At 53.1% G+C, this 23,612-nt stretch overlaps 1 protein-coding gene across 1 annotated transcript in view; it reads left to right on the forward strand.

The window, feature by feature from the left end:
* Positions 1-5,051: 5,051 nt before the first annotated feature.
* Positions 5,052-23,612, forward strand: part of LOC146830113 (cytochrome P450 11B, mitochondrial-like) — a 146,972-nt gene continuing 128,411 nt past the window's right edge. The window contains exon 1 of the mRNA XM_085604014.1: positions 5,052-6,074. Coding sequence (XP_085460140.1) covers positions 5,299-6,074 — 776 coding nt within the window. The 5' untranslated portion in view covers positions 5,052-5,298. The remainder of the gene's footprint in view (positions 6,075-23,612) is intronic.

Below are 23,612 nucleotides of genomic sequence, written 5' to 3' on the forward strand. Positions count from 1 at the left end.
CCCAAAACAATTTGTGTCTATTCACTGCCTAGTTGCTGAAAACTAAGCTTTGTTTTGTCAGACTTCGGTCTCTGAGTTGGTTGGGGCTACAGGGACTGCATAACACTGGATTTTAGTGTTAGATGTGGGAGGACACACATTTCACCATAGTGCACTCCCCATACACACACCCAGCCCTCAGAGCCCTAGTCTAATGTGGCTGAAGACTTCGGCCATCTTGAAAATGCCCAGAGTGAGTAAAGTCAGCACCAGGGACCTCTAACCCATTGATTAGGGCATCTCCAGGAGGGAGTCATTGCCACACATTAGCTCATGCCAGGCAGTAATGTGGCATCTTCAGGTACCAACTTCAGAACTCTCTTTAACCTAAGGAAAATCAGAAGAGAATTAACTCTGCTGGCTGCAACCTGACAAAAGCCTTTAAGACTGGACCTGCTCTCTGCCTTGTACCCATGACAAAGAAGTGGACTCCAAGGGTCATATGGCAGATCTCCTGTTCGAGATACAAGGACATAACAAGCTACAAGAGGGCTTGTACTGGAAGTACCCAGCTGACCAGTAGCAGCTGGACCTGGACTGAACCCTGCTGTTGACTTCTGCCCAACACCATGTGAGTCTCTAAGTGCCTCCACTGAGGGCCTGGGGGGCTTTAGAAGTGGACCCCTGTGGTGGATGGGACTTAAAGGACTAAAGTCAGAAGGTCGTATCTTCGACCAGGAAGAGCCTCATTAGTGTATCTGATCCACACTCCATCGTGGTCAGCATCAGATGGCACCGATACCCTGTTCTACCGCGACAATTGACTATCATTGTCGCTTTGTGCTTCTTGGTGCTATTTCTACTTAAAACCCTTAAATATTATTAACTCGGTCCTGGGATTGGGTTTTTGTCAATATGGTTAGCACATTTTACTCTATTTTTCAAATTTTATTGTTTTGCATTTAAACTTTTCACTATTTTAGAACTGCATATATACTTTACACATTGCCTCTAGGCTAAGCCTGACTGCTCTGTGCCACAGTTATCAGGGGGTGAGCTCAGGGTTATTTAGTGACTTTAGTGGTTCACCCTAACAGGGATTGTGATTGTTGCTTGAGCTGAGTACTTACCCCTCTCAACTAATATCCCAATATCTTACACCGCCTGTAGCCTTCTATAATTCCAGCTCCGTTCCTATGAACACTTCCATAGACTCAAAGTACACACTGAGCGCTCCTGGAGCAGGGTTCGATTTCAGAATTCCCGACACCCAGGGGTGCTGGCCTGGCCTCCTGCTCATGCACTCCCTGCTGGTCCTTGGTTCTAGATGGGAAACTGCAGCCGTTCGATCAGGGGGTCCAATAACTGCAGGTACTACGGAACCTTTAACAATCGAGCGTGGGGAGGCCCAGTCACTGCGGGTGAACTGGAAGAGGCCATTTCTGGAGGGCATGGAGGAAGGAGTCCTTGCAGGACTGTGGAAACCGTGCCATCCTGCGCCCCTGTTTATTTTTTAATTCCTGCCTGTATTTTGCCCTCAGAGGAATACACAATATCTGAGTCCACCGACGGGGTTAAAGATATTTAACCTTTTAATTGTGGGTGTTAGCCAATGGCCGACACCCACGCCACCTCCCCAGTGCATGTGTCAGCCATCGGCCGATCCTGGGGAGGTATGTAGAGGCCCCTTTGGTGCTCTACACCAGAGGGAGTCCTTTATGGGTTTTTTATACCAGGCTACTCAGGAAGAGCTTCCCAAGCAGCCCAAATTGTTTTTTTTGTTACCTGCAATGACCATTGACACACAGGGTGCGCTGTCGTCATTTCAGTAAAAGTGAAAGTAAAATGAGCCCATTGGCTAGTTTTACTTTCACAGAATCAGTGCTACGGGGTATATCTCAGCCGCCAAGCATCTGAATCTCACAAGAGAGGTATCTAGATCCCTGCTTGCAGATCGTCACAGGAGAGTGACCCCCAAGCAGGGATCCCCCCACTAGTCACCAGGCATAAGAGGAGTGGACCCTTGGACAAGGGCTTGTGCCCCCCCTTGCCAATTTTTATATTTCAGTATTTCTGGCCTCTCAGGGGGGCAGTTGATGGCAATTGCCCCTGATCTGCCCCCACCCCAAGGGAGTAGAAAGCCTACTAGACATGGTATCAGACAGTTTTTAATTGTATAGGAATATATGGATGGGTCATGCTCCCACCCCAAGTAAATGGGGAAACAGCCTTTCTGCCCCCCAGGATGGACAGAACGCCCAAAAGACACCAGGATTTGTTTTTAAATGTAGGGGTTTGGGCTGCCCACCATTGGCATGGCCATTGCCCCGACCCAACTAAATAGGGCAACAGTCTTCCTGCCCCCTGGAGGGACATATTGGAGTTATTACCCCTGCACTGCCCCCCAGGGAGAGCAGAAAGTCAACTAGATGCCACGGAAAGTCACTTGCACTCTGTCTGGACTTTGATGAAATGTTTTAACCCCCTCAGTGGGGCCTTAATATGGTAGGGCTCTGTTTGCTGATATGCTGCCCTAAGGGTGGGAGGTATAATCCGATCCTTGATGGTACCATGAGGGTCTAACCCCTAGGAACAATAGAAGCTGCCCAGAACCAAACCAAGAGAAAGCAAAGAGGATAAGGCCTCTCCTGGACTGCAGTGTGGGGCTCTAGCCCCTAGGAATGAGAGAAGCTACTCAGAACCTAACCAAGAGAAGGCGAAGAGTTTAAGACCCCTCCTTGACTGTGGTGTGGGGTCTAGCCCCTAGGAAGAAGAGAAACTGCCCAGATCTGAACCAAGAGCAAGCAAAGGGGTTAAGACCCCTCCTGAACTGCGGTGTGAGGGTCTAACCCCTAGGAATGAGAGAAGCTACTCAGAACCTAACCAAGAGTAAGAAAAGAGGTTAAAGCCCCTCCTGGACTGCGATGTGCGGGTCTAACCGCTAGGAATGAGAGAAACTACCCAGAACCGAACCAAGAGGAAGCGTAGAGGTAAGGGCCTCTTGGACTGCGGTGTGGGGGGTGTCCAACTCCCTAGGAATGATAGAAGTTACTCAGAACTGAACCAACAGGAATAGAAGAGGTTAAGGCCCCTCCTGGACTGCGGAGTGGGGGTCTAACCCCAAGGAAGGTGAGAAGCTACTCAAAACCGACCCAAGAGCAAGCAAAGCGGTTAAGGCCCCTCATGGACTGCGGTATGGGGAGACTGGGCCGCCCCCTCCCACCAGGTACCACTCAGGACCAGGAGGTTGCGTGTTCATATCACGTCGGGTCACACAGTTTTGGGAGAGGATGTGGCCTAACGGCTAGGGCAGTCGCTCTCAAATCTGGAGAACTGGGTTCGATTTTTGGCAACAACGCTCAACATCCTATGATCCTGGGCAAATCACTTAATCTCCCCATGCCTAACAAAAACAAATGTGTCCCCCTGTAATGAAACTGGTACTAATGTAAAGCGCTCTGATACCTTTGGGTCAAGTTCGAGCTGTATAAATCTCCAAAAGAAGAAAAAAAAAAGAGGGCCCAGGCCTCCGGGGTTCTGACTCCGGAACCATATCCAATCTCTCTGGTCCTCACGGGTCTGCAGTTACTGCCAGGGCACAAGTCCAGGGTACACGCGGGTACATGGCATCCATTATTTTTACATCCACCCTGCCGAAAAATTAGGGCCCCACAGAAATATGTTGAACTTGTCCCAGTGTAATTTTCAGACAATGAGACACGTTCAGCAGCGCCAGTACGTTGTCTGCTTTCGATTCACAGCAGCAACGTTCAGGCAGCGATGGGGGCTGTTTTTCACCTCCAGCGGGGCCAAAGATGGCAGAATTTAAGGGGCCATCAGGCGTCCTTTGGATCGAGTATCCTGACTGGAAGGGTCCTGGAACCTCACACTTAAATGCAAATGCAACGGAAACAAAAGCACACAGCTTGTCTCTTCACAGGTACTCTAGAGAGACACGCTTTTTTTTAAACTTTGTTCAGTCCCTCCATATAAGTGCATTTCTTTTGTAACATGATGTGCTTTGCAGGAGACACCTTAACCTTCTATACTACTTTAATTTGAATATGGGACTACACAAAACGCAGATCACTCTGACAAGTGCGTTCTCCTCCAGAGTTGTCTCACCATTATTACTCTTCCCTGAGATTTCGCTGGCACACAACGATCTCTGCAGCAGGTGCATTAACCCCATAAAATATTGTAAAATCTAGACTTTGCAACCATTAGTCAGAACAGATCTATTGCAAAGCTTCTCCTTGTTGCCAATTTCTTTGTTGCACAGTTTAAAAAAAACGTAATATATTAGTTGAAGAGTTTGCGTTGGGATTAAGCCACTTTTTTGGCAGAACCCTGACGTTAAATCTCATTTGTTAAATTTCCTTATGCGCTGACTCGTGATATAACTGATAAACATGTGTGAGGTCTTAATATCTGATGTGACTTCTTGTGATGTCACTTCCAGAGAGGTCACTTCCTGTGATGCCACGTGTAATGTCACGTGCTGTGATGGCACGCGTCATGATGCTCCTTGCATACTGCCTCACTTGGTTAGTCCCCCCACTTCTTTTTATAGGACTTGTGCCCTGGTTACTGCTATCCGGAGTCATGGCTGCGTCCTAGCCCCCCTCAGGAGCTCCCAGTTCCAGCCGGTCGAGCCCGAGAGCCCAGCTGTGCCCCCCAGAGTGGTTTGGGCGCACTGACGTGTCTCGGAGGGGTCAGTCCTTTCCTCTTTACATAAACCCGAGCCTCTTTGATCCATGTGCTCCCTCGCTCATTCCACCCTGGCTGGTGGGGGTGCAGGGCTTCTCTGGCGGGTCCTAGACGGGCACGCAGTCATTGCATCCCTGGGCAGACCCGCCGGAGCACAAAGGCATCAGAGTGACCCCCAAGCCCCCAGCCAGAGGGACCCTGAGATGAAAGATGAGGGGTCCTTGGCATTTGCCTGGCATTGGGCAAGACTTGTGCCTCCCAGGAATAGCCCGGCCCTGTCTGCCGCTGGAGAGGGGTGCAGCCCGGAGGGATGGGCGGGACAGGGAGGGAGAGGCGTCTTATAAAGCTGATGCCTGGAAGGGCAGGGTCTGGACTGGAAGAGGACAAGAGAGCGGAGTGGAGAGGGAAGAGAGAGGAGAGGGGCTACATGAGAGACGAAGGAGGCTGAGGACTGGGGAGGAAGAAAGGAGAGCGGGAAAGAGCAAGGGAGAAAAAGAAGTGATTTGCACTATTAGAGGAAACGTCAGAGAGCGCTTCAGCACGTCGGAGAGCTCAGGAGGCGCTGAGTTTTCCGACCAGTGTTGCCCCCCACGTCTAGGAAGCGCTGCGATGCATGAGATGGCCTTCTACCCGCTCTGGAGGAAGCTCGCCCTCTGTCCAGTAAAGGCCAGGTGCCCCTTTAGGTGTCTGTCCACAGCTCCCAAGATGGCGGCCATGGAAGCCCCCCAGCCCATCCCCAGAGCCCAGCATCACCGGTCCATCCTCAGCACAGGCAGAGAGGCATGTTCACCTGGGGCCAGATGCCCCTCCAGGTGTCTGTCCACAGCTCCCAAGATGGCGGCCATGGTAGCCCCCCATCACATCCCCAGGGCCCAGCATCACCGCTCCATCCTCAGCACAGGCAGAGAGGCATGTCCACCTGGGGCCAGATGCCCCTTCAGGTGTCTGTCCACAGATCCCAAGAGCACCCTGAGTGCCCCGCCCATTACCAGGGCCCAGCATCACCAGTCCATCCCCAGCACAGGCAGACAAGCCTGTCCACCTGGGGCCAGGTGCCTCTCTAGGTGTCTGTTCACAGCTCCAAAGATGGCGGCCATGGTAGCCGCCCAGCCCATCCCCAGTGCCCAGTGTCACCAGTCCATTCCCAGCACAGGCAGAGAAGGGTGTCCACCGGGGACCAGGTGTCTGTCCACAACTCCCAAGATGGCCGCCGTGGCTGGGGTCCTGAGTGCCCAGTCCATCCCCACGGTCCAACCCTACGAGTCCATCCCCAATACTGGCAGGAACGCCTGGCTCAACTTCTACCGCCTCTGGAGGACCAACGGCCTGCAGAACTTCCACCAGGTGATGGAGAGAAACTTCCAGACGTATGGACCCATCTACAGGTGAGCGGGGTCACAGCGGGGTGAGGGAGGGACATTAGGGCTGGATGGTGAGCGCGGTCACTGCAAGGTGAGGGAGGGTCCAGAGGGCTGGAGGACTCAACAGGACTCATCTACAGGAGAGAGGGTCACTGTGGGGTAAGGGAGGGACCAGGGAGGGGGACTCAACAGGACTCTTCTACAGGTGAGCAGGGTCACTGTGGGGTGAGGGGGTGACATGAGGGCTGGAGGACTTAACAGGACTCATCTACAGGTGAGCCGGGTCACTGCGGGGGTCAGTGAAGTGGAGGGACAAGAGGGGTGGGGGACTCAACAGAACCCATCTACAGGTGAGTGGGGTCACTGTGGGATGAGAGAGGGGGACTCAACAGGACCCATCTACAGGTGAGCGGGGTCACTGTGGGGTGAGGGAGGGAGGGACATGAGTACTGGTGGACTCAACATTACCCATCTACAGGCGAGAGGGGTCACTGTGGGGTGAGGGAGGGACATGAGGGTTGGGGACTCAACAGGCCCCATCTAGAGGTGAGCGGGGTCAATGCTGGGGACAGTGGAGAGACACGAGGGGTGGAGGACTCAACAGGCCCCATCTAGAGGTGAGCGGGGTCACTGCTGGGGACAGTGGAGAGACAAGACGGGTGGAGGACTCACCTGGACCCATCTACAGTCGAGAGGGGCCACTGTGGGGTGAGGGAGGGACATGAGGGTGGGGGACTCAACAGGCCCCATCTAGAGGTAAGCGGGGTCACTGCTGAGGACAGTGGAGAGAGACGAGGGGTGGAGGACTCAACAGGACCCATCTAGAGGTGAGCGGGGTCACTGTGGGGTGAGGGAGGGACATGAGGCTGGGTGACTCAACAGGACCCATCTACAGGCGAGAAGGGTCACTGTGGGGTGAGGGAGGGACATGAGACTGGGTGACTCAACATTACCCATCTACAGGCGAGAGGGGCCACTGTGGGGTGAGGGAGGGACATGAGGCTGGGGGACTCAACATGCCCCATTTAGAGGTGAGTGGGGTCTCTGCGGGGGACAGTGGAGAGACAAGAGGGGTGGAGAACTCAACAGGACCAATCTACAGGCGAGAGGGACTACTGTGGAGTGAGGGAAGGACATGAGGCTGGGTGACTCAACAGGCCCCATCTAGAGGTGAGCGGGGTCACTGTGGGGTGAGGGATGGACATGAGGCTGGGTGACTCAACAGGACCCATCTACAGGCGAGATGGACCACTGTGGAGTGAGGGTGGGACATGAGGCTGGGTGACTCAACAGGCCCCATCTAGAGGTGAGCGGGGTCACTGCGGGGGACAGTGAAGAGACAGGAAGGGTGAAGGACTCACCAGGACCCATCTACAGTTGAGAGGGGCCACTGTGGGGTGAGGGAGGGACATGAGGCTGGGGGACTCAACAGGACCCATCTACAGGTGAGTGGGGCCCCTGCAGGGGACAGTGGAGGGACAAGAGGGGTGGAGGACTCAACAGGACCCATCTACAGGCGAGAGGGACTACTGTGGAGTGAGGGAGGGACATGAGGCTGGGTGACTCAACAGGCCCCATCTAGAGGTGAGCGGGGTCACTGCGGGGGACAGTGGAGAGACAAGATGGGTGGAGGACTCAACAGGACCCATCTACAGGTGAGCGGGGTCACTGTGGGGTGAAGGAGGACATGAGGCTGGGTGACGCAACACGACCCATCTACAGGTAAGATGGGCCACTGTGGGGTGAGGGAGGGACATGAGGCTGGGTGACTCAACAGGCCCCATTTAGAGGTGAGCGGGGTCACTGCGGGGGACAGTGGAGAGTCAAGAGGGGTGGAGGACTCAACAGGACCCATCTACAGGTGAGCGAAACCCTGCGGGGGACAGTGGAGGGACAAGAGGGGTGGAGGACTCAACAGGACCCATCTACAGGTGAGAGGGACCACTGCAGGTGGCAGTGGAGTGGAAGGACAAGAGGAGCAGGGGACTCAACAATACTCATCTAGAGCTGAGCGGGGTCACTGCGGAGGACAGTGGAGAGACAAGAGTGGTGGGGAAGAAGACAGTGTATGTGGCCCGGGGGTGCCCCAAAAAATGGATGGCTATATGGTCTAGATGGAATGTGTATCGGGGAGGACTGTGCGAACCCCCAAATGTCCCAACGCCTGAAGAACACTGTATGATATAATTACCATTGTGTGCCGGTAATGTTGCATGACATAAAGAACAGTACTGTATTGCTGCCTTTACAAATTGATAACTAATATGATGTACGACACATGATAATGTAACGCATGACTTTGTTGTTTACGTTTAATAAACAGAATTTATTTAAAAAAAAAAAAAAAGTGTGGTGGGGAACTCAACAGGACCTATCCACAGGTGAGCGGGGTCACTGCGGGGGACAGTGGAGGGACAAGAGGGGTGGAGAACTCAACAGGACCCATCTACAGGCGAGAGGGACCACTGTGGGTGACAGTGGAGTGGAAAGACAAGAGGAGCAGGGGACTCAACAATCCTCATCTAGAGGTGAGCGGGGTCACTGCAGGGGACAGTGGAGAGACAAGAGTGGTGGGGAACTCAACAGGACCTATCCACAGGCGAGATGGGCCACTGTGGGGTGAGGGAGGGACATGAGGCTGGGTGACTCAACAGGCCCCATTTAGAGGTGAGGGGGTCACTGCGGGGGACAGTGGAGGGACAAGAGTGGTGGGGAACTCAACAGGACCTATCCACAGGTGAGCGGGGTCACTGCGGGGGACAGTGGAGGGACAAGAGGGGTGGAGAACTCAACAGGACCCATCTACAGGCGAAAGGGACCACTGCGGGTGGCAGTGGAGGGACAAGAGGGGTGGAGGACTCAACAGGACCCATCTACAGGCGAGAGGGACCACTGCGGGTGGCATTGGAGTGGAAAGACAAGTGGAGCAGGGGACTCAACTATACTCATCTAGAGGTGAGCGGGGTCACTGCGGGGGACAGTGGAGAGACAAGAGTGGTGGGGAACTCAACAGGACCTATCCACAGGTGAGCGGGGTCACTGCGGGGGACTGTGGACTGGAGGGAAAAGAGGGGGGAGGACTCAACAGGACCTATCCACAGGTGAGCGAGGTCACTGCGGGGGACACAGTGGAGAGACAAGGGGGGAGGACTCAATAGACCCAATCTAAAGGAGAGTGGGTCACTGTTGTGAGGGAGGGACATGAGGGCTGGGGGACTCAAAAGGCCCCATCCACATGAGAGTAGGTCTCTGAGGGCAAGGACACGATGGGTGGAGGGCTCAAGGAGTTTCATCTCTGAGAAGCCCCACTGCAGAGTAAAGGCTGAGTGCAGGAACACAAAGTCAGGATATAAAACCTAACACAGCCAGTGTGGTCGTCTGCACTAAAAAAATACTTTATTGCTTCCCAAAGGAACCCTTCTATGCAATCTTAGAATAACAACACATTAAGGAAAAATACAATAAGGGTCTAGACCCATGAAGTGGCGGCCGCCACAAACAAAGGGTGGTGAGGCGGCTGGAGGGAACGAGGGAGGGGTCACGCAAGGGGGAGGGTTTATAAATACTATATTTTTCCAAAACAACTTACCTTCAGCTGCCGGCCGCCTCCAGTGTCACATCACACTGCCTCTCCTCTTCCTGGGTCCCACCAGCCTCCGGGACAGACTCCCATCCAATCCTTGCGCTGCAGAGCAGCGCGGGGACTGGCCTGAGCGGGCTAGAAAGACGATCCGCTCAGGCCAGGGAGTCTGTGGGGTTTCTCCAGGCTGGAGAAAACCTTAGTGCGCATGTGTGTTTTGGTCGGCCTGAGACAGCCGGGCAAACACACATGAACACTTAGGGAGTGGAGTGCACGTAGCACTCCTCCTCCTCCCCCCTCCCATGCCTCGGCCCGCCCCTCCCTACAGCGCTGGCTCAGAGTCGGCAAATGAAATAAACTGATGCAAGAACATCATTTTATTTTTCATTTGCTGGCTCTGAGCCAGGCAGTGGGGCAACACTCCTCCGCCATTGCGGAGAAGCCGCCACTGAAACCATGGCTTACAGTTTGCATGCAGCTCCTTGATGCCGGTAGACAGATCACTGCGCTATATTAGAAGGATTGCAGTTTATGAACTGGAAGTAACAAAATGGTCTGAGTGTCTAAAGCAGTAGCCCGCTCGCCTAGCTACATAAAATACAAATCTGTGGTCTGCCTGTTACACAATGTGCTTTGCAGCAGGTGCATTAACCCTCTACGCTACATTTTGAGCCAAACTGTGACTGGACAAAAGACAGCACTCTCCCTGAACTGTATCAATCACCAGAGTTATTTTTATGATTGTAGGAGAGTAGGGTCTGCAATCCTATGGTCACCCCAAATTTTTGCTTTTTGCTTCACTGGTTTTTGACATATTGAGGCTGTGGGCCTGCTAATCAGACCCCCAGCCTGCTGTTCTCTCTAACTAAATTGACACTATGCACCCTAGGTGCATAACCAATTGGAATGGGATCACCCTGTGAGCCCCTGTACCAGTGTACACTAGGTACCCAGGGCATTGGTGTATCTAAGGCCTACCAGGGGCTGAAGCATGTATTGTGCCACCCCTGGCCTGGCCTAACAAATTTGACACAACTGGCAGATCACTCAGCTGGGGTAAGTTGGTGTAACCACCTCTTACTTAGGTGTAGTATACCTATACCTAACCTTAAATGGGACACATGTTAACCTATAAGTCACTCCTATGGCAGGCCTTAACAATCCTGAAGGCAGAGTGCTTGGTTCCATGTGAGATGGTGCTCTGGCATGAGCTGAGCCTGTCTGCAGTGGTCGGAACAACTTCCTTCTACCGTTTCCAGATATAGCCATACCATATACTCTTAAGTGCATTATGAACCTCGCGGTTAAATGCTATCTTTGGTTTGGCTTTATCAAAACATGTCGAGTAAGGTGTCATACGAATTGGAATACTAACCCCTCGCCAATTCTGGCGACGGGGTTAGCATTCCACCCTTCTAGAGGGACACGACATGTACAGTACCTGAAACCCGGGTAAAATCAGACATAGCCTCAGCTCCACAAAATGGATGCTGCCACCACAGACACAAGTCTGCCCTCCTGCTGCTGGGAGTCCTTCCAGCTTGGGAGACGTGGACAAAGGGTTTCCTGCCAGGGGAGGTGCGAGCACCACCCCAGACAGGATTTTGTGTATTGGTCAGGTAGGGCTTGAAAGGAACCAGACATGCCTGAGGCTCACAAGGAGCCTCGGTGCATAGGCCAGTTCAAACCGGTCCTGGGGCACACCAGCCCCGGACCTGGGGCGAGCTGGACAAAGGATTGGGGGTGTAACCACCCCCCTTCCTGGTCCCACCCTTAAGGAAGGACCTAGCAGGTAGTCCGGCCCCTAGAATCCGCTTAAAGGTAGGAGCTGTGTCCTAAGACTTCAGACATCCTGGAATCAACTTACTACAAAGAAGAAGACGGGAACTTCGACGCTCTGCTGCACAGAGGACTGAAGGAAATCTCCCCTATGGTCAGGGAGTGACCATCTTGCTAACGCAAGCACCAACCAGCTATTCAACGTCTGCTTTGCCGCTGCCTCCCCCCGGAGCCCGAGCCCAGAGCCTGACAAGACCTGGACCTCCAGACCTCTGACTGCCCGATCCACAGTCCCTGCAGAGAAGGAACCCGTGGAGGCACCGAGACACGTGGAGCCAGCCATCTTGGAAGACCGACGACAAGCTGCAAGCGCAACGACAGAGGCTCCCTCCAAGTTGTGCTTTGGGTCCTGAGAAGCCCAATCACCGAGCAGCATCTGCACCAAAGGTGAGCCCTCCAGCATCTCCACGATCTGCGTGGGGCCCCTCTGCACTTTGCATCTCGACGCGCCTGCCCGGTCCCTAGCCCGTTGGCTAGTGGCCATTTTGGCGACCTATTTTGAAATCAACGATGCTGGTCCGGTTGCTCCAGACTGGCCCTAGCTGCTCTCCAAAAGAGCAGCCCCTCTGACCTTGCTGGTCAGAACAATCAGCTTTCCTCTTTTTCCATGACTCCTGCCTTTGCCAAGGCTTGTTTGCTTCTTTCGAGTCGCCAACACTGCCGACAGCGAGAGCCTGCGTGGGACAGCTCGTGACTTGACTCCTGGACGTCGTCGACCTTCAGGGACCACGTGGCTGCGGAGACAAGCTACACCTCCTCACCTGTTTGCACCCGACATCGCCTGGTACCTACCTGGTGCCACGCCGGTCACTGGCTAGTGACTGTGAACACTGTCCCCTCTGCTTTCAGGTCTTCTACAACTCCGATCCACCCTTGGATCCACCGCATCTCTTCTGGACCGACCGCCTGCAGCATCTTTGTCATCAGGCTCCATTGAATCGATAGGAGAAACCCGACGCACTTCGAGACCTATGCACCCGCTTCCTGTGGGTGAGGTAAAGCTGGCACTCCGGTGCCCAAGTGTAGAGAAACATCTCTAGTGTCTGTGTTTTGAATCTTAAGATCGTAGTCCATCCAGAAGACCCTTTCTGCAGTAACTTTTAAACTTTTACGCACCCATTGAAAACCTATGGGAGCCCGCGTGTAACTTTCCTCACTGCACACGCGACCCGTGGACCTCCTGGTCACTAACTGAAGTTAGCTCCTTGTAGGCCCAGCGATTCTAGAGGCCCTAGGCCTTTTCCCTTTCCTGTTCGTGGTACTTATACCACTATTTTAGTATATGGTTTGAGTGGCCACCAGGGCCCATCCATATAAAGTGCAACTTCTGTATATTATAACGTTGTCTTGTTTAACGATTTGTGCTCCTGTGCTCATAAAGAGTCTAGGGGATACTTTGAGAAATAAATACATATATATTTTGAATATATATCTGTGTGGTGTCCTTTCATTGGTATAAAGGGGGTTTGCAATTGGTAAAACAGCCTGCTTAACACGCTTTAACGAGTTTAGCCTCAAAGACTGCTTAGCCTACGCTACCACTAGGGCAGCTAGTCCGAAAAGGTTGACTTACAACCACACCATAAGGGTTACTTGGCATGGTACAAGGTGGTCACTTTAACTAGTGAACAGCATATACCAGACCAACTTCTCACAATGATCCCCTCAAAACTGCTGCACACACAATGATCCCTGCACCATGTGTCTTTAGCTAGAACAGAGTTACTGTCACGTTTCTCCTTGTTGCCAATTTCTTTTCAGCAGACTTAAAAAAAAATGTAGAGGTTGGCTGTCAGACACTGATTTTGCCCCCTTGTTACTCCATCCCCTTTCCTGAGCCACATCTTGTAATGTTTCAATTTCCTGCACTAGAAGGGACTGAGGATAAGAGGAGTGGAGAACAACTCCCCGGAACTTACTGATGAACGTTGTAACGAGCTTGCGGACTATTTTCTTAATAAAATTCAATTAATTTGAATGTCATTTACTGAACCCGACCTCAATTTCCTCCCTGAAGTAACCACTGTTAGGAGGGAATCTCACTTGCTGGAGGTATTCCCTCTCCTGAATAAAGACACCTTCCTTATTATCTCCGCCCTTGTCAGGAGTGGATCACCTCGAGATCCTCTCCCTCCTAAAATTCTTAGATCAGTTTTGGGGTCGGTCATTCCATTTCTTATGGGCTTGATTAACTCTTCCTTCTCCTCTGGAGTGGTCCCTTCCTTATGGAAGAAGGTGTTGGTTAAGGCACTCCTGAAGAAGCCTGGCTTAGACCCAGGCTGTCTTGCCAACTACCGTCCCATCTCGCTTTTACCATGGGTCGGTAAAATTGCGGAGAAGTTTGCAAACACGGTCCTCTCCAAATATTTGGAGGAGGGTAAGCTCTTACATCCAACCCAAACAGGGTTTCGCCCCATGCAAGGGACTGAGACCACCTTAATGGCCGTTGTTGAGGACGCAAGGAGAATCCGTGACACAGGAGGGTCTCTAGCCGTGATCCTGCTGGACCTCAGTGCAGCATTTGATACGGTTAACCACCGTATTTTAATCCACCGACTCAAGGGGTTGGGTGTAATAGGTCCAGCACTCAATTGGTTGTGTTCCTTCCTAGAGGAGAGGTCCTATCAGGTTTCTGGGGGCGAGGCCATTTCAAGTTCAAGATCCTTACATTGTGGAGTGCCTCAGGGCTCGTCCCTGAGCCCCACCCTTTTTAACGCCTATATGTCCCCCCTGGCGGAGATTGTCTTGCCCTTTGGGGTGCATATAATCACGTACGCAGATGATACCCAGTTAGTGGTGGCATTTAATAATAAAAGTGGCCCTTCTTCTAGTTTGGGCCCCTGCCTCGAGGAGGTGAGGAGGTGGATGTTCCACTCCCATCTCAAACTCAACGGTGATAAGACTGAGCTTATGTTGCTCGGCAATCCCTCTCCCCTCGAGGTTGCTACCATCTGGCCAGCAACTATGGGCCCTCCGCCAGTTTCCAAACCTGAAATAAAGAGTCTGGGCTTCTGGCTTCACTCTGAACTCAACTTCAAAACTCAAGCCACGAAGGCAGTTGCCTCCTGTTTTGGTGTTCTTAAACTTCTTCGTAAAGTACTGCCTCTGCTCCCTTTTTCAGCAAGGAAGCTCGTAGTCCAGGCGTTGATCTTATCCCGCCTCGACTATGGGAACGCTCTTTACCTTGGTGCTCCCGGTGCAGTCTTTAAAAAACTTCAAACTATGCAAAACTGCGCCGCCCGATTGCTGGATGGTGTTCCTTGCCGTCAATCAGCTAAACCCGCTCTAAGATCACCAAATTGGCTTCCTATTCAGGAAAGGGTCTACTTTAAAACCCTGTGCACTACACATAAGATACTTGGAGGTAAGGGCCCTGACATTATCTCCTCTTTTGTTCTACCTTACAAAGCGCAAAGACAGTTACGCTCTAGTGATCTGCATCTGGCATCTGTTCCCAGAATTAAGAGGTCCAGAAGCGGCGGCCACCTTTTCTCTCATAATGCTTCCAAACTTTGGAACACTTTGCCGCTGTGCTTGCGTAAAGAATCTGATCACTCCATATTTCGTAAAAGGCTTAAGACCTGGCTTTTCCCACATAGATTGAGTAAGTCTACTGCGGTTCAACCCTAGCGCTGGGATGCCTCCGGGTAGCCATGCGCTTTACAAATGCTACTTCATTCATTCATTCAACAACAGAGTCTATTTACTGGGGTGCGGGGTCACTGCGGTGTGAGGGCTGAGGAGAGAGACTGAAGATAAGAGGAGTGGAGAACAACAAGAGGGTCTATGCACAGGGAGGAGGGTCACTGCGGTGTGAGGGCTGAAGAGAGAGACTGAAGATAAGAGGAGTGGAGAACAACAAGAGGGCCTATGCACAGGGGAGCTGGGTCACTGCGTTGTGATTGCTGAGCAGAGAGACTGAGGATAAGAGAAGTGGAGAACAACAACAGAGTCTATGCACAGGGGAGCGGTGTCACTGCGGTGTGAGGGCTGAGGAGAGAGAGTGAGGATAAGAGAAGTGGAGAACAACAACAGAGTCTATGCACAGGGGAGCGGTGTCACTGCGGTGTGAGGGCTGAGGAGAGAGACTGAGGATAAGAGGAGTGGAGAACAAGAGGGCCTATGCACAGGGAGCGGGGTCACTGCGGTGTGGGGGCTGAGGAGAGAGACTGAGGATAAGAGGAGTGGAGAACAAGAGGGCCTATGCACAGGGATGGGGTCACTGCGGTGTGGGGGCTGAGGAGAGAGACTGAGGATAAGAGGAGTGGAGAACAAGAGGGCCTATGCACAGGGATGGGGTCACTGCGGTGTGAGGGCTGAGGAGAGAGACTGAGGATAAGAGGAGTGGAGAACAAGAGGGCCTATGCACAGGGATGGGGTCACTGTGGTGTGGGGGCTGAGGAGAGAGACTGAGGATAAGAGGAGTGGAGAACAAGAGGGCCTATGCACAGGGATGGGGTCACTGCGGTGTGGGGGCTGAGGAGAGAGACTGAGGATAAGAGGAGTGGAGAACAAGAGGGCCTATGCACAGGGATGGGGTCACTGCGGTGTGGGGGCTGAGGAGAGAGACTGAGGATAAGAGGAGTGGAGAACAAGAGGGCCTATGCACAGGGATGGGGTCACTGCGGTGTGGGGGCTGAGGAGAGAGACTGAGGATAAGAGGAGTGGAGAACAAGAGGGCCTATGCACAGGGATGGAGTCACTGCGGTGTGAGGGCTGAGGAGAGAGACTGAGACTTGCAGTTACAACTATGCTCTACCCTTCCCACACATCGTCTAGGGCATCAGCTGGATCCTATTTTCAGCAATTGGGATAACATTAAGCCGGAACCCCCCATACCACTGATATGGACAGATCACTCCCTTGTCCCATTTTGGTTCCATCTGAAGGCTCATAATAATCAGAACCAAACCACTTGCATCAGGAGAAGACAAAGGAAATGGGCTAAATTTTCTCACGATAGGTTCAGGGACAGTTTTATCCAGGAAGGCCTCCCCACTGTGTTGGGCACTACTCTTAATGAGGCTTGCGTAACCTTGGATGCACATATTACACTTGCTCTGAATTCAGCAGCTCCCTGGTCTAATAAGGGCCCGGTGTGATTAACTAAATCAGCACCTTGGTTCAATGCGGAACTAAAAGAAGCCAAGGCTGCTTGCAAACGGGTAGAACGAGCCTGGAGAAGGGCCTACCTATCAGAAGCAGGAACGCGGTATAAAGTCTGCCTCAAGAACTATCATGCCTTGATCAGGAAAACCAAGGCAGCGTTCTACACCGATCGCATTGACAGGGCTAACTGCTCCACTAAGGAGCTATTCATGATTTATAAAGAGATCTCAACATTAGCCTCCATGGATGAACAGGCGGGCGCCTCTGCGCAAGCCTGTAACAAAATCGCTGAGTTCTTCCATAAAAAGGTGTTGGACATCTATTCCACCTTTCCTTGTGATGCCAGAACTGGCTCCAATAGGCTCCCCCCCCCCACGAGGAAGTCAGATGGGGGGAAGAGAAGGAAGGCTGCATTAGCCAGTTCCATGTTCCAGAGGAGGAACGTTTGACAACAGTAGCGAGGGGAATTAAATCAGGCTCCCCCAGGGATCCCGCACCGGCCAGAATATTGGCTAGTTCTATGAACTTCTTAGCCCCTTACGTCAGACATATACTTTCTCTATCCTTCGACTCAGGCAAGGTTCCGCCTGGATGGAAACAAGCAGTCGTGCTACCCCTCAAAAAGAAACCTCAAGTTAGTGCCACTCAGCTGAACAACCTACGCCCTATCTCCCTCTTACCCTTCTTTTCCAAACTAGCCGAAAAATTGGCTAACCAACAACTCACAGCACACATAGAGGCGAACGGCCTCTTTCACACTAGCCAGTCAGGCTTTCGTGCTCACCACTCCACGGAGTCAGCCCTACTCTTTTCTACTGAGGCGCTGAGGAAACATGTGGATGAAGAGCAAGTAGCAGCACTGATACTCCTTGATCTCAGTGCCGCCTTCGACACTGTGGCACACCATACCTTGCTACAGTGTCTGAAGAGAGGGGGAGTGACGGGAAAAGCGTGGCTATGGCTAGAATCATTCTTGGCTGACCGTAGCTTCTATGTGGAGCAAGGGGGCAACAGATCAGATGTTTTTGATCTTAGGCAGGGAGTCCCTCAAGGTTCTAGCCTCAGCCCCACCCTATTCAACTTATATGTTACACCTGTTGCGCTTATTGCTGAGCAGTATGGGGTTGAGGTAGTAACATATGCCGATGATACTCAGTTGGTCATTGCTCTGACCCAGCTAGCGGAGCAGGCTGCTAGTAAATTCACATCCTGTCTTCAAGACCTTTCAGCCTGGATGGCCAGTAACTGCCTCCGCCTGAACGGTGACAAGACAGAGGTACTTATCGTCGGCAGATCTCCCTCAGTTTGGACCTCGGCCTGGTGGCCGCAGGCCTTGGGACCTCTCCCGATCACAAGGGATCAGGTGAAGAATTTAGGCTTCTGGATCGATTCAAACCTGACTTTTGACTACCAATCCCGGTGTGTCTCTGGCACCTGCTTCGCTATCCTTCGCAAGCTGAGAAAGACGCTTGACTTGCTCCCGGAATCTGCTAGGAAAACTTTGGTACATGCCCTAGTCACCTCCAGGTTGGACTATGGGAATGTTCTTTATCTGGGAGCAAATGCAAGCTGTCATCGAAGACTCCAGACTATCCAAAATGCCGCCGCTCGCTTGGTACTTCGGCTACCAAGAAGAGCTCCTTCAAAAAAAGCCTTGGAGAAATTACACTGGCTTTCTATTAAGGAACGGGTTGATTTTAAGGCCCTATGCGTTGCCCACAGAATAGTTCAGGGGAAATGCCCGGGCTTCTTGCGCAACTTGCTCCGTCCTTATATTCCTGCTCGACAGCTGCGCTCCCTTGGAGTTGGATTCCTCTCGATCCCTAGAATCAAGAGTGCTAGGATGGGAGGGAGATCGTTCCGCTCCTTAACTGCCCGTAGATGGAACACCCTCCCCCCCCGACTACGGACTGAACCATCAGAACTGACTTTTCGGAAAGAGTTGAAGACGTTTCTCTTCCCCAAGGGCTAATCATCTGCTTTCTTGGTCTTGCTGAGTAGGTGCTGTTGCAATCCTTGATAGCACGGGGACACACTGGTAAGTGTAACCAGGCGCTCTACAAACTCAGAAATAATAATAATAAGAGGAGTGGAGAACAAGAGGGCCTATGCACAGGGAGGGGGTCACTGTGGTGTGAGGGCAGAGGAGAGAGACTGAGGATAAGAGAGGTGGAGAAAAAGAGGACCTATGCACAGGGAGGGGGTCACTGCGGTGTGAGAGTTGAGGAGAGGGACTGATGATAAGGGGAGTGGAGAACAAGAGGGCCTATGCACAGGGAGCGGGGTCACTGCGGTGTGAGGGCTGAGGAGAGAGACTGAGTATAAGAGAAGTGGAGAACAAGAGGGCCTATGCACAGGGAGCGGGGTCACTGCGGTGTGAGGGCTGAGGAGAGAGACTGAGGATAAGAGAAGTGGAGAACAAGAGGGTCTATGCACAGGGATGGGGTCAGTGCGGTGTGAGGGTTGAGGAGAGGGACTGATGATAAGAGGAGTGGAGAACAAGAGGGCCTATGCACAGGGATGGGGTCACTACGGTGTGAGGGCTGAGGAGAGAGACTGAGGATAAGAGAGGTGGAGAAAAAGAGGACCTATGCACAGGGAGGGGGTGACTGCGGTGTGAGGGCTGAGGAGAGAAACTGAGGATAAGAGGAGTGGAGAACAAGAGGGCCTATGCACAGGGAGGGGGTCACTGCGGTGTGAAGGCTGAGGAGAGAGACTGAGGATAAGAGGAGTGGAGAACAAGAGGGCCTATGCACAGGGAGGGGGTCACTGTGGTGTGAGGGCAGAGGAGAGAGACTGAGGATAAGAGGAGTGGAGAACAACAAGAGGGTCTATGCACAGGGGAGAGGGCTCACTGTGGTGTGAGGGCTGAGGAGAGAGACTGAGGATAAGAGAGGTGGAGAAAAAGAGGACCTATGCACAGGGAGGGGGTCACTGCGGTGTGAGGGCTGAGGAGGGCCGAGGAGAGAAACTGAGGATAAGAGGAGTGGAGAACAAGAGGGCCTATGCACAGGGATGGGGTCACTGCAGTGTGAAGGCTGAGGAGAGAGACTGAGGATAAGAGGAGTGGAGAACAAGAGGGCCTATGCACAGGGAGGGGGTCACTGCGGTGTGAGGGCAAAGGAGAGAGACTGAGGATAAGAGGAGTGGAGAACAACAAGAGGGTCTATGCACAGGAGAGCTGGGTCACTGCGGTGTGAGGGCTGAAGAGAGAGACTGAGGATCAGAGGAGTGGAGAACAACAAGAGGGTCTATGCACAGGGGAGCGGGGTCACTGCGGTGTGAGGGCTGAGGAGAGAAACTGAGGATAAGAGAAGTGGAGAACAAGAGGGTCTATGCACAAGGATGGGGTCACTGCGGTGTGAGGGTTGAGGAGAGGGACTGATGATAAGAGGAGTGGAGAACAAGAGGACCTATGCACAGGGATGGGGTCAGTGCGGTGTGAGGGTTGAGGAGAGGGACTGATGATAAGAGGAGTGGAGAACAAGAGGTCCTATGCACAGGGAGTGGGGTCACTGCGGTGTGAGGGCTGAGGAGAGAGACTGAGGATAAGAGAAGAGGAGAACAAGAGGGCCTATGCACAGGGATGGGGTCACTGCGGTATGAGGGCTGAGGAGAGAGACTGAGGATAAGAGAGGTGGAGAAAAAGAGGGAGGGGGTCACTGCGGTGTGAGGGCTGAGGAGAGAAACTGAGGATAAGAGGAGTGGAGAACAAGAGGGCCTATGCACAGGGAGGGGGTCACTGCAGTGTGAAGGCTGAGGAGAGAGACTGAGGATAAGAGGAGTGGAGAACAAGAGGGCCTATGCACAGGGAGGGGGTCACTGCGGTGTGAGGGCAGAGGAGAGAGACTGAGGATAAGAGGAGTGGAGAACAACAAGAGGGTCTATGCACAGGGGAGCGGGGTCACTGTGGTGTGAGGGCTGAGAAGAGAGACTGAGGATAAGGGGAGTGGAGAACAACAAGAGGGTCTATGCACAGGGGAGAGGGGTCACTGCGGTGTGAGGGCTGAGAAGAGAGACTGAGGATAAGGGGAGTGGAGAACAACAAGAGCGTCTATGCACAGGGGAGCTGGGTCACTGCGGTGTGATGGCTGAGGAGAGAGACTGAGGATAAGAGGAGTGGAGAACAACAACAGAGTCTATGTACTGGGTGCGGGGTCACTGCGGTGTGAGGGCTGAGGAGAGAGACTGAAGATAAGAGGAGTGGAGAACAACAAGAGGTTCTATGCACAGGGAGGAGGGTCACTGCGGTGTGAGGGCTGAAGAGAGAGACTGAAGATAAGAGGAGTGGAGAACAACAAGAGGGCCTATCCACAGGGAGGGGGTCACTGCGGTGTGAGGGCTGAGGAGAGAGACTGAGGATAAGAGAAGTGGAGAACAACAACAGAGTCTATGCACAGGGGAGCGGTGTCACTTCGGTGTGAGGGCTGAGGAGAGAGACTGAGGATAAGAGGAGTGGAGAACAAGAGTACCTATGCACAGGGATGGGGTCACTGCGGTGTGGGGGCTGAGGAGAGAGACTGAGGATAAGAGGAGTGGAGAACAAGAGGGCCTATTCACAGGGAGGGGGTCACTGCGGTGTGAGGGCTGACGAGAGAGACTGAGGATAAGAGGAGTGGAGAACAACAAGAGGGTCTATGCACAGGGGAGCGGGGTCACTGTGGTGTAAGGGCTGAGGAGAGAGACTGAGGATAAGAGGAGTGGAGAACAACAAGAGGGCCTATGCACAGGGACCGGGGTCACTGCGGTGTGAGGGCTGAGGAGAGAGACTGAGGATAAGGGGAGTGGAGAACAACAAGAGGCTCTATGCACAGGGGAGAGGGGTCACTGCGGTGTGAGGGCTGAGAAGAGAGACTGAGGATAAGGGGAGTGGAGAACAACAAGAGGGTCTATGCACAGGGGAGCTGGGTCACTGCGGTGTGATGGCTGAGGAGAGAGACTGAGGATAAGAGGAGTGGAGAACAACAACAGAGTCTATGTACTGGGGTGTGGGGTCACTGCGGTGTGAGGACTGAGGAGAGAGACTGAGGATAAGAGAAGTGGAGAACAAGAGGACCTATGCACAGGGATGGGGTCACTGCGGTGTGAGGGTTGAGGAGAGGGACTGATGATAAGAGGAGTGGAGAACAAGAGGTCCTATGCACAGGGAGCGGGGTCACTGCGGTGTGAGGGCTGAGGAGAGAGACTGAGGATAAGAGAAGAGGAGAACAAGAGGGCCTATGCACAGGGATGGGGTCACTGCGGTGTGAGGGCTGAGGAGAGAGACTGAGGATAAGAGAGGTGGAGAAAAAGAGGACCTATGCTGCACAGGGAGTGGGTCACTGCGGTGTGAGGGCTGAGGAGAGAAACTGAGGATAAGAGGAGTGGAGAACAAGAGGGCCTATGCACAGGGAGGGGGTCACTGCGGTGTGAAGGCTGAGGAGAGAGACTGAGGATAAGAGGAGTGGAGAACAAGAGGGCCTATGCACAGGGAGGGGGTCACTGTGGTGTGAGGGCAGAGGAGAGAGACTGAGGATAAGAGGAGTGGAGAACAACAAGAGGGTCTATGCACAGGGGAGAGGGCTCACTGCGGTGTGAGGGCAGAGGAGAGGGGCTGATGATGAGTGGAGAACAAGAGGGCCTATGCACAGGGAGGGGGTCACTGCGGTGTGAGGGCTGAGGAGAGAGACTGAGGTTAAGAGGAGTGGAGAACAACAAGAGGGTCTATGCACAGGGAGGGGGTCAATGCGGTGTGAGGGCTGAAGAGAGAGACTGAGGATAAGAGGAGTGGAGAACAACAACAGAGTCTATGCACGGGGAGAGGGGTCACTGCGGTGTGAGGGCTGAGGAGAGAGACTGAGGATAAGAGAGGTGGAGAACAAGAGGACCTATGCACAGGGATTGTGTCACAGCGGTGTGAAGGCTGAGGAGAGAGACTGATGATAAGAGGAGTGGAGAACAAGAGGGCCTATGCACAGGGAGGGGGTCACTGCGGTGTGAGGGTTGAGGAGAGAGACTGAGGGTAAGAGGAGTGGAGAACAACAACAGGGTCTATGCACAGGAGAGCTGGGTCACTGCGGTGTGAGGGCTGAAGAGAGAGACTGAGGATAAGAGGAGTGGAGAACAACAAGAGGGTCTATGTACAGGGGAGCGGGGTCACTGTGGTGTGAGGGCTGAGAAGAGAGACTGAGGATAAGGGGAGTGGAGAACAACAAGAGGGTCTATGCACAGGGGAGAGGGGTCACTGCGGTGTGAGGGCTGAGAAGAGAGACTGAGGATAAGGGGAGTGGAGAACAACAAGAGGGTCTATGCACAGGGAGCGGGGTCACTGCGGTGTGAGGGCTGAGGAGAGAGACTGAGGATAAGAGAGGTGGAGAACAAGAGGACCTATGCACAGGGATTGTGTCACTGCGGTGTGAGGGTTGAGGAGAGAGACTGATGATAAGAGGAGTGGAGAGCAAGAGGTCTTATGCACAGGGAGGGGGTCACTGCGGTGTGAGGGTTGAGGAGAGAGACTGAGGATAAGAGGAGTGGAGAACAAGAGGGCCTATGCACAGGGAGGGGGTCACTGTGGTGTGAGGGCAGAGGAGAGAGACTGAGGATAAGAGAGGTGGAGAACAAGAGGGCCTATGCACAGGGAGGGGGTCACTGCGGTGTGAGGGCTGAGGAGAGGGACTGATGATAAGAGGAGTGGAGAACAAGAGGGCCTATGCACAGGGAGAGGGTCACTGCGGTGTGAGGGCTGAGGAGAGAGACTGAGGATAAGAGGAGTGGAGAACAACAAGAGGGTCTATGCACAGGGAGGGGGTCAATGCAGTGTGAGGGCTGAGGAGAGAGACTGAGGATAAGAGGAGTGGAGAACAGGACGCCAGACTCACACTGCTTCTACTTCAAGATATGGTGCACTCCCCAGTTTACATACCCCCAGTTTGTTAACAGTTACCAGGTGGCTGCACTGCTATGACCTACGTGATACACCACAAAGGGGATATAGATACACTTAGTAGCCCCCGCATGGTGCGGCGTCCATAGTGCACACTAGTGGGTTGGGCCCA

Source organism: Triturus cristatus, chromosome 5_1 (genome assembly GCF_964204655.1).
Source record: "Triturus cristatus chromosome 5_1, aTriCri1.1, whole genome shotgun sequence".
NCBI lineage: Eukaryota > Metazoa > Chordata > Amphibia > Caudata > Salamandridae > Triturus > Triturus cristatus.